This window comes from Oxyura jamaicensis, chromosome 3 (assembly GCF_011077185.1).
Source record: "Oxyura jamaicensis isolate SHBP4307 breed ruddy duck chromosome 3, BPBGC_Ojam_1.0, whole genome shotgun sequence".
In the NCBI taxonomy this organism is placed as follows: domain Eukaryota; kingdom Metazoa; phylum Chordata; class Aves; order Anseriformes; family Anatidae; genus Oxyura; species Oxyura jamaicensis.
In genome coordinates, this window is record NC_048895.1 from 103,445,407 (window position 1) to 103,455,821 (window position 10,415).

General features: G+C 42.0%; 2 protein-coding genes across 4 annotated transcripts in view; one reads left to right on the forward strand and one right to left on the reverse strand.

The window, feature by feature from the left end:
- The window catches only part of NOL10 (nucleolar protein 10), a 48,993-nt gene extending 46,741 nt beyond the window's left edge, over positions 1-2,252 (reverse strand). The window contains exons 1-3 of the mRNA XM_035322131.1: positions 2,100-2,252; positions 1,566-1,611; positions 116-214 (exon numbers count right to left, since the gene is read on the reverse strand). Of these exons, the coding sequence (XP_035178022.1) occupies positions 116-214; positions 1,566-1,611; positions 2,100-2,165 (211 nt within the window). The 5' untranslated portion in view covers positions 2,166-2,252. The remainder of the gene's footprint in view (positions 1-115; positions 215-1,565; positions 1,612-2,099) is intronic.
- A 4,887-nt stretch (positions 2,253-7,139) lies between these two features.
- Positions 7,140-10,415, forward strand: part of ATP6V1C2 (ATPase H+ transporting V1 subunit C2) — a 19,708-nt gene continuing 16,432 nt past the window's right edge. The window contains exons 1-3 of one of the 3 annotated variants that reach the window (XM_035321845.1): positions 7,140-7,658; positions 7,787-7,945; positions 9,516-9,583. In XM_035321845.1, the coding sequence (XP_035177736.1) occupies positions 7,817-7,945; positions 9,516-9,583 (197 nt within the window). In that variant the 5' untranslated portion in view covers positions 7,140-7,658; positions 7,787-7,816. Of the gene's footprint in view, positions 7,946-9,515; positions 9,584-10,415 lie in introns of all 3 variants that reach the window. The other 2 variants (XM_035321844.1, XM_035321843.1) reach the window with 2 other exon arrangements.

The window sequence follows — 10,415 nt, forward strand, 5'->3', positions numbered from 1 at the left end:
CCATTTAAAGCCGTGAACTCCAACAATTTTACCCAAAATATTAAAATCATTCTGCAGTAAAAAGTTTCTAGTACTTTTGGCCTCTGCTGCACAGGGGGACCCTTAGTTAACTCACCAACTGCCATAATATACTGTCCATCTCTTGATACCTTAATCTTTGTGCTAACTGTGGGCATTTCAAAGTCTTGAATAAGTTCAATTCTTCTACGGATATCTGCAAAGAAAATAAATAACAAAACAAAATTATTTTAAAAGCTAGTGTTATTGTATCAGTCCAAAAAACTGCAATGATTTTTTAGAAGCACACTGAGTTCACTGAACACAGGGAATATCTTTCAAGATCTTCTAAATGATACTTAAATATTTACCTTTACCACATGCTGTAAGGAGACTAATAAAGTTTGCTAACACTGAGAAGCAGGCTATCACCATGCAAAACACGGTGTCTATTAATATGGTGTCTAATAGACATCCTAAGATTTCTATTCTGAGGTGGTAATTAGGTTACAAATTATATAAAGTATTAGTGAATATGTATCACACATTTTACACAACAAAGATGTTGTATAATATATTCCATCATCATGTTAAACTTACGCGGTTTTTTAGTTGTTTTATACTGTGCTTCTTATGGTATGTAAATAGCCGTATTTTACTTCATAACGTAGAATGTTAGGGATTGGAAGGGACCTTGAAAGATCATCTAGTTCAGTCCCCTTGCCAGAGCAGGAACACCTAGATCAGGTCACACAGGAACATGTCCAGGCAAATTCTGAATGTCTCCATAGGAGACTCCACAACCCCCTGGGCAGCCTGTTCCAGTGTTCTGTGACGCTCACCATAAAAAAGCTTTGTCTCATATTTAAGCAAAACCTCCTATGTTCCAGCTTGCACCCATCGCCCCTCATCTTATCATTAGATGTCACTGAGAAGAGCCTGGCTCCATCCTCCTGACACTCACTCTTCATGTATTTAGAAACATTATTAATGTCACCCCTCAGTCTCCTCTTCTCCAAGCTAAAGAGACCCAGCTCCCTCAGCGTTTCCTCATAAGGAAGATGCTCCGCTGCCTTAATCATCCTCGTGGCTCTGCGCTGGACTCTCTCAAGCAGTTCCCTGTCCTTATTGAACTGAGGGGCCCTGAACTGGACACAATATCCCAGATCATAATATAACATAACAAGATTCCATATAACAAGTTAAGTCTAAAACAATGAAGTTCCCGCACTCTAAGTTGAGGTTAAAATGCATAAAGGAGTCTACAGTCGGACGTTATCATGAACTATACATGGAACGCATCCATCACATTTCAATATGATCTACAATCTCTTAATATTTAATGCCAGAAATTTAAAACAATAGTGGCAATGCTCTCTATTCACACAGCACTACGTAGGCAGCTGAAGTATGGCCTTCCAACGTTACCTATAGCTTTATATCTGCACTTACTAAAAAGAGCCATGCGTAAATGTCCTGTATTTGTTAACTGCCTGCTTCTGGCCTTGCATGACATACATGTATGTGCCACCTAGTACTACTGAGGACCAAGTGATGGAGAAACTCACCCACATCTTTCTTCTGTAATGCTCTTTTCTTCCTGTCTGAGAGCCACTGTACAGAAACACATAAACCACTGTTGAGTTTATTACATGTAATGGGCACAGAGAACTGTTAAAGCCTATCACGTCAGAAAATGTAGGAAGGTTAGGATCTGCCTGGAACATTAGACTTTTTTTTTCTTAATTATATTAAAAATTCTAGTAGTAAGTTTAACTATGCTTAAAGACAATCAAAACCTGGTGTTTAAGAGTTCGTAGAATAGCACACCTAAAGCGAGAGCCACACGTGTTCAAACTGTACTTTAATATAAGAAACATTTACAACCATTTTTCAACTAAACCCTCCCCCCCCCCCCCTTCAACACAAGGGTCGGGCCAGGTTTGTGAGCCGCTCTGGGACAAACCACCACCCCAAATATTTTCGCAGCTCGGGGGCCAACAGCTCGAGGGGCTGCGGCGGGCCTCGGCCCCCTCACAGCGGGCGGCGAGCGCAGCCCTGCCCGCCGCGGGGCGGCCCCTGGGGAGCGGCCCCTCGCTCACCTCCGGGAGGCTCCTGCCGGCGCTGAGGCTGTAGATCTTCACCTCGTTGAGGCTGGAGACCTGCATGGCGACGGCCTTGCACGCCTCTTCCTCCCGGGTGGAGGGGAAGCGGAAGGCGGCTGGCTTTCCGGGCTGCTGCTTTAACCCGGCAGCAGTGCGCCGTGAGGCGGGCGTTGCTGAGGGGACACGGGTTGAGTGGCGGCTCTGCTGCGCCACAGCTCGTACGGAGGGACTGGGGACATTCACAGCCCGCCCTGAGGTGTAGATAAGTTATCACTGAATGAGGGAGTTGATAGGCAAAATCCCATTTTATAACCTTAACGCTTAGCGGCTGCTCTCTGTCCGAAGTGTTGCCATTCAGAACAGTCAAATCGCAAAGGTAGGAGTTGCCTGTGCAGTTGTGGCTGAGGAGATTAATTTTCTTGCCCTACAGCGAACCTTGCCCACTATCGATGGAAATCAATCAATCCAGAATTTGGTTGAGCAGCATCTTGCCAGCAAACACAAATAGTAAGACAGGTTAGTGCTTTGTACCATCCCCACTAAAACAAGACTGGACATGCGAAAGTCAGACCATTCCTACTTTAGCTTGCAAGAGCAACAACTCAGACAAAAAAATATACTTAGCCAATTTGTGTATAGTTTCTAGAAACAATGAAAATCACAACGGAGCTTGTATCACAACAACAATTCTGCTATAAGTTGCAACAACTGAATTTGTATCACAAACATATTTGTATCACAACAACACATAATTCTGCTACAAGTTATGAACTGAAGCTGTGTCAAATAGACCTTTTATATGATATTCCCTGGATGACGTATTTCAACAACAGTACCAATATCATGACTAGAAGGAACTGTTCTACTTCATATCATTAGGGGGTCTTATAGATGAGATTCATGCAAGATCGACACACTAAAATATAGGCGTCTGCATGGGTGATAAGCTCCCGTTTCAGGGAGCTAAGTCTTCACTTGCCTAAATGTAGGTTGTCTAAAGGCATTTGAGATGCCGCATGGTATCCAAGACACCTAGATGAGGCTGACACAAGACCTACTGAAAAACCAATGCCATTCTGCAGCGTGAGCTGGAGCCAGGCAGGATGTGCAATGACATCTCAAATGGCACGAGAAGCTCACACCTGAATTTCATCCCTCGTGAATGCAGTTAAAGATGCCTGAGGAGCAATGTAGCACGTTAGCCACCAGGTGTCTACTTCGGGGTGAGCTCAATCTTTTTCTAGGTTCTACAGTCTGATAACTTAGACCATCACTAGCTATTTAATAGACACTTAAAGCTGAATCCATTTGTCCACGGAGAGGTGTCTCATGCAGTTCAGGATGCCCTAGGGAATTCCAGACATCCCGACCTGGCTGGTTGGTGTGACACAATGACATCTCAAAAGGCAGGGTCAGGAGGACTGAACAGACAAAGAACTCCTAGAGGTATAAACCCTGGAGGTTCTGATATACTGGGGAAGTACTAGACATGGTTTTGGTGAGACTGTCCAAGGATTCCTGATCCTTTCAGTCCAGATAACTTTGGAGCAGCAGATCTGCTTGTTACACTTACTACAGATTAAGTTCAAGAAATCAAACTCTGAATGATGCAGTTGAAGCTTTGATGAAGCTTTTTGCTTCACATGTACAATGAATCTTTCTTGCATGTAGTTATGATTTACTTTCAGATTTTCAGTTCAATTAATATAGCTGAGTAGTTAGGTGTGCTGACTGCAAATAGGTGTGAGAGAATGCTTTCAACTAGGAGAAAATAATTTTGTTTTGTTTTTTCTTTCCTTTTCTAGTGTCAGAATCTACTGTGTGCATTACCTTGTGACATACAAGATACAGTGTTCTGGAACAATGTAGTGAAAAGCAAACTGAGTGATCTTTACTGGTTTTAATGATTTTATTGGCAACTAGACAATGCCCATTCAGTATATAAATGCAAAGAGCTAAGGAATTATAACAGAGAAATATTTTGCACATTGATCCTAAAACATGTGGAAATGTTTTCATTTAAAAACAGTATTTTACTATCTATTATCAGGTCATTTTAAGAGTTCCTTCACTGAGATATTTGAAACTAATTTAAATACGTTACTACTGTAATACGCTTGCAGGACTAGGAAATGGGATTTTAAAAGATTCTTTTTAAGCAGAAGAAAAAAAAAAAAAAAGATTGCTGGAAGACTATGCAGGTAATGTATATAGTAGCTGTATAAATTGTTTTATAGAGAACAACAGTTCTGCGGTTGCTGTTTTGCAAGACAAAACATAAGCTTTCCCATTGATATCAATGTCATAACTGTCTAGGTAATTAAGTTTGATTGCCTGTTAAAGAAATCTGCCTAGGGAGATATTTCAAATAAGGTATTAGTGTTTTTAACGACAATTTGGAGGCTGTGTTTTGCACATTAGTGTGACATATGAAGAAGTACTCATAAACAGAGAGAAAAGCAAAGTCACACAAAGCTTCCTTGCATTGATGGATCAAAGGGAACAGAAAGACACATGATGATCACAAGGGAATGAAGTGGCTTTGAGGTCACATGGCACAGCACACAGTCTGAGCTAGGGAAATGGCAGGGAACACAGGAGCTGCCATAGCCGTGTTAGCAGCGGTGTGCAGTGCACTCCTATATCCCGTAGCAGGAGCTATGTCGCTGCGTGATCCTTCCTTCCACTACCTCCACTGCTGCTTTATCCGGAACTGAAAAATTTATAATGGGGGTTGGGGGAGATTAAAAAGTCAGAATAAAAGTGGAAAATGTGATAATAGAAAACATTCAGTACTATTTTGCTTAGGCATTAATATCATGTTTCCTCGAAAAATTCCTATCAATTCAATAAGTAACATAATATTTTTCACTATAATAAAACGAACCAAGGCAAATGATTACATATGAAAATATAAGAAACCAAAAAGTGACATTGCTACAACAAAAACATTTAGGAAGGAAATAGCTTGAATTGTAGAATCCATAAATAGCATAACCCTTCAGCTTGGATGTTACATTTTTCGCTATAATATCCACAGATACAGAAGTATCCCCAACAGCTAGCGCTAATAAAGCAAATAGCATTTCTCATCTGTTAATGCTAGTGTCAGCTGACACAATTCTAAATTTAAGAAGCTTATGAGAAAACAACTTTTCAGAAATCAATCATGCAAAGCATTTCTGTGGCTTGAGACTACAGCTAGGATCCAATGCAAACTCTGTACTTGGTTTGAAATGGGAAAGAACTGAAGAACTGCCTTACCTAGATGATAGGGTTTACTACAACTCTACACCTTTCAGACCACTATTCTGTAGGTTAAAATATGTGATGTACACACCTGAGCTAACTGGTTTTCATTATTAAAATGAAATGTACAGTCTAAAGAAACAACAACAAAAAGGAAGATTAAAAAATAATCACTGTTTCTGTGAATGACAGACACATTGCTTTTTTTTTTTTTTTTTTTTTTAACTTCACTAAAGTCCTTTTGCTATGCCCTAGGGAACACCATGTTTGAAAAGAACTAGAATAATCACAATCATGAACACTGGATTTTTAATTATCCGAGAAAGGAAAAAGAATAAACCAAATAAGCAAGCAGACAAAGTGAAACAATGGTTATTTCAACTCCAAGTCTTTGTGTTTCTTTTTGGAGAGCTTTTAGCAGAGACTCTCCTCCTCCACGCAAGTATTTCTTTATATACCACTAAAAATGTTAAAAAGAAGCAAAGGAGGATGAATCCTGATGGTTTATCGTTCCTAATGTAAAGAACCTACAAACTTTAACTGTTACATTAGCTACCTGAAGCATGATTTAGATGGAACTATCTAAGTCTAAGACTACAGACTCGTCCATGTCTGGAACTTCTCCCATCAGCTGCTCCTACCTCATGCCGGAGATACTCACACCCATTAGGGGTCTTAATTAGGGAAACTGCAAACATCAAGAGGTCTGAGTTCGTGCATGACCAGAATTATCTGGACCAAGCCATTCAAATGCCCTCAGTTTAAGACAGATCATGTGGAAAAACAAGGGACATCCTTTTTGAATGCAGTTTCTTGTGGGGCTTTGTTATGTTTGATACACAGGAACATGAATAGGTCCAGAATAAAATGCACTGTCTTCTAAAGAAAGTAAAACACCTACTACAGGTTGTTGGAATGAGTTGCCCAGGCAGGTGGTGGAGTCACCATCCCTGGGGGTGTTTACGGAAAGGTTGGGCACAGTGCTTAGGGACACAGTTTAGTGGATAACATTGATAGTAGGGGGATGGTTGGACCAGATGGAGGTCTTTACCAACCTTTTCTATGATTCTGTGATTGTACAGGAGAGATTGCCCAAGTGACAGCATACTGATTAGAGCACTCAGCTGGAAGATGAGAACTGGAGGCACCACATACTATCGAGGAGGAGGCTGAATTCCCATATGCAGAGGTGCCCCTCGCAGGCAGGTACCCAGGTATTTAGATGCTCCTTTCCTTTGGAGCATGTTTAGTCTAAAGGGTCTCCAGAACACTACTCCAGACAAGCTACAAAACACTCCCAAGATCTCAAGCAAATTTATGGCAATTTATGACAAGCTTAAGACTGAGGACTAAAGCCACGACTGTATTTTGCCAACAAAGCATCACCTTATAGGCTGTTTAAGCATTTGCTACATAAACCACACAGGGCAGCCCCAGAAACAGAAGCTGCCTCAGAATTTAATTATTCCAAGTCCTTCCGGCTCGCTCAAGTCAGTTTTTATTGAAAGCGAGTGACATCCGTGTTACGTCTCTGGGTTCAAAAGAGCCGAGGCCTCTGTCAACAGGGCCCCCCGCACCTCCTCGCCTCAGCTTCCCGCCGGGCCCGGCCCTGCCCCAGCCGCCTCACCGAGCATGTCCGCGCCCGCCCCGCGGCGCCCGGCCGGGGCAGCGGGTGAGGAGGTGGGCACGGAGAGGGGGACACGGGCGAGGAGGAGGAGGAGGACAAGGACAAGGACACAGGTGAGGAGGTGGGCACGGCGGGAGGGGAGCCACGGAGAGCCGCCCGTGAGAAGAACCGGAGGTCTCCGTGTGCGGTTTGTGCTTCTCTGATCTCTGTTCACAGAGTAACAGCAGCGTAGCTGTCGGCCAGCGGGTTTTGTAACTGTTTTGTGTCTTATTCTGCTGACAGCGTCTCTGTGCGTCTTCCTCCTGCTCCTTCCTATCCAGCTGGAAGGAAAAACACAGGGAGAGCAATATTCCAGTGGCGCCTTTTGCAGCCTCCAAGTTCAGCAGTCTTTCTACATCTTGTTTCCACATCTGCCTATGAACGCCCAAAGAAGTGAGAGGCAATACTGATCAAGCAGAAGTCCTGCATGATGTTCGGATGTCAGCGAACTCCACAAACTCTGCAATGATGGAGACTGCTCAGCGATGCGAGTGGACCGGCATGGGAGGGACAAGGGGAGGAGGAAGCTTCAGCTCCCCGTCCAGAAACTGGAGGGAACAGCCCTGAGAAAGGAGGAACTGCTGCGCGCTCTCTGTGACATTGTGCAGAAGGTTGTGTTCCACTTCAGTCTGAGACACAGGGTGACTCACTGTACTTGTGTTTCAAAAAAAAAATAATCAGTAATTCACCCTAGCTCTGTCAGTTCTTAGGGAAGAGCTCGTTTTATGCGGGACTTTGCTAGTCTCTTACCTGCCTTGTGTTTCTACAGTGACCAGGAGTGAAGGGAAAATATCAGAGCATGTCGGAGTTCTGGCTAATTTCTGCCCCAGGAGATAAAACAAATCTGCAGGCATGGGAAAGAATGAATACAGTGACACTGAAATCCAACTTGTCCAGCAACAGCAAATTCCATATTCCAGACTTAAAGGTAAGTGAGGAAGAGTTTTGGGTATGGGTGATGAAACAGCTCCAGACAGGACTAAAGACTTCTGTGGGATTTTTCATTTGGGATAATGCGCAGAGAGCTGAAGAGGATTGCGACTGGGGAATGAGTTGTGTTCAGTGAATTGAAAATTGATCAGAAAGAAGTGAGCTGTTTTGCTTGAAGCTGACTCTTGCATTGGAAGGATGTATGTGGAAGGAGTGAAGGTGACCAGTTAATAACTAATGTATTGCATTTGGTATACCATTTTCTTCCAGCCCTGACAATCATACAGCATTATACATCTTCGATGTATATGCACGGGGAGTAGTGAAGTATCTAGAGCCATGCCAGTAAAACTGCTGACAGAGAAGACAGTCCTATAATGCACATTTCTCTATGGGACATAGATGTGTGTGGATATTCAGCTACATTAACAGCTTCATAGCAAGGAAGGAGGGAGAGTATTAATCCTTGATTTTTTTATTATGTCTCTGCCTTATTTAATCCTTATTTCATAAGATTTGCCCCTTATTTTTGTTTCATTTGTGGCTAAGAAAAGTCCAAACACGTTTCATTAAAGTCTTTGGAGCTACAACAGATGTAGAACTTGATTCCCTGGGGAGCTGCCATCACCCATCACTTACAAAGCTACACTTAGTGCATCCAGGATCTGGCTTTAATCCAGGAAGATTGTTAATGGTTATAATTTGAGCCATTTCTGTTACATAAGGATACAAGTGAAAGGGGATTGTGGCCTCTTCTCAAGTAAATAACCTACTAAATTGGCACACGAACGCTGCAGACTGGAGATGCTGCTTTTCACACGTGCCCAGAGATTGCTATGATTTTACTGTCTGTGTGCCTCACAGTCACCAACCCAGCCAGCATTGGTGCAAGTCCGTTAATGTTAAAGGAAATAAAGTGTTTGCAGCATCTGAAGATGCTGATTGTTCTATGTAAAAATTGTTTCTTTGTTCCTTTTTTCCTTCAGCTTTGCCCTTCATAATGTTGAACTGGCAACAGTGCAAGAAAAGATTTGGCAATATGTTGTAATGCCGTACAATCACATCCTAAACATAGGGTTGTGACAGAGTCACACAAAAAGCAGATGTTGGTGTTGGAGGAAATGGCTTTGTGAGAGGCTTAGCCTTTGGCAATAGGGAAGAATGAGAATGAAGAACCGCTTGAATACATACTACTTCGCTTGGTTCTCTCAGTACATCAGATTTGTTTTGTATCTATGTTGGGCATGTTTCTACTCATCATTTCATCAGGAAGAAGGCCAGTATGTGCTACAAGATCATTCAGGAATGAGAACAGGAAGGAAAACATTGATGTGTGATCTTGAGATGTCATATACAGCTTTTCCTTTACTGAAAAAGACTTTTTGTACCCTAGGCTTTGAGAAAAGGAATTGCTTCTATTTTCTACTGAGTGAATAAAAGTCTGCAAAGCTGTTGAATTCATACTTGCTAAATACAAGTCAAAGTCTCTAAGAAAGCCAACAGAAGGCTTCTAAGGCTTCTGTTGGCTTTCTTATGTATCTTTCACTTGCTTCTCATCTCTTGCACAGGTGGGGACACTGGATGCTCTTGTTGGTCTGTCAGATGAGTTGGGAAAACTTGATAGCTTTGCTGAAAGGTAAAATAGATCTTATTTACTACCTACAAATGAGAAACAGACATTGTTTTTATGGCATGGTATGTCCTTGTGTTCACCTCAGTCTGACTCAGTTTAACCCAGACTACAACCTGACTGAAGTGGATAGGTTTGTTTAACCCTTCTGTCAATTGCCACAGAGCCATCACAGAGAAAGGGCTATTCCTTAAAACCTGGCTGCATGAAGTCAGTGGCACTTCTGTCTGTACAATGATGTCTGAGTGGCACTACTAGGGAAACTGTTTCTCAAAGGGAAACTTCTAAAAATGGTTGTTTCTTTTTTTTAAATTATTATTTTATACAGCAACCTCCACCCTATCCAGAATCTCAAATTAATAAAGCAACACTTAGACAATATGAAGCCCTCCCTGATTTTCTTTCTTTCAGAATATTCTTCTTGAGATTTTTCTCTTCCAAGCAGAGGTAGGAGTTCTAAGCAGTAAGCTCTCCTCAATGAAATCTGGGACTCTCCCTCTTGGCCTTTTAAACTCCCAGAATATTGACTCATGTTGTATCAAACCTATTTGTGCAAAGACTTGCGTGATCTCCATCACCAAATTTGCCGTTAGGGCCAAACTGACCTGGGTGTACAAAGGCTAGAGAACAGCAAGCTGAGGAAATGTCAGGTTTTGAGATACTTCATGGCACAAAGTAGGCTTTGTTGAGGAAGCAATGAAAGTATAAGTTGCTGCTTCTGTCTTTTTTTTTTTTTTTTTTTTTTTTTTTTTTTTTTGGGGAAAACCCGAAAAATTTTTTTGTGTTTTGCCACAGAGGGAAAATTTTTTTAATTGGGGGTTTTGGGGTTTGAGCCCCA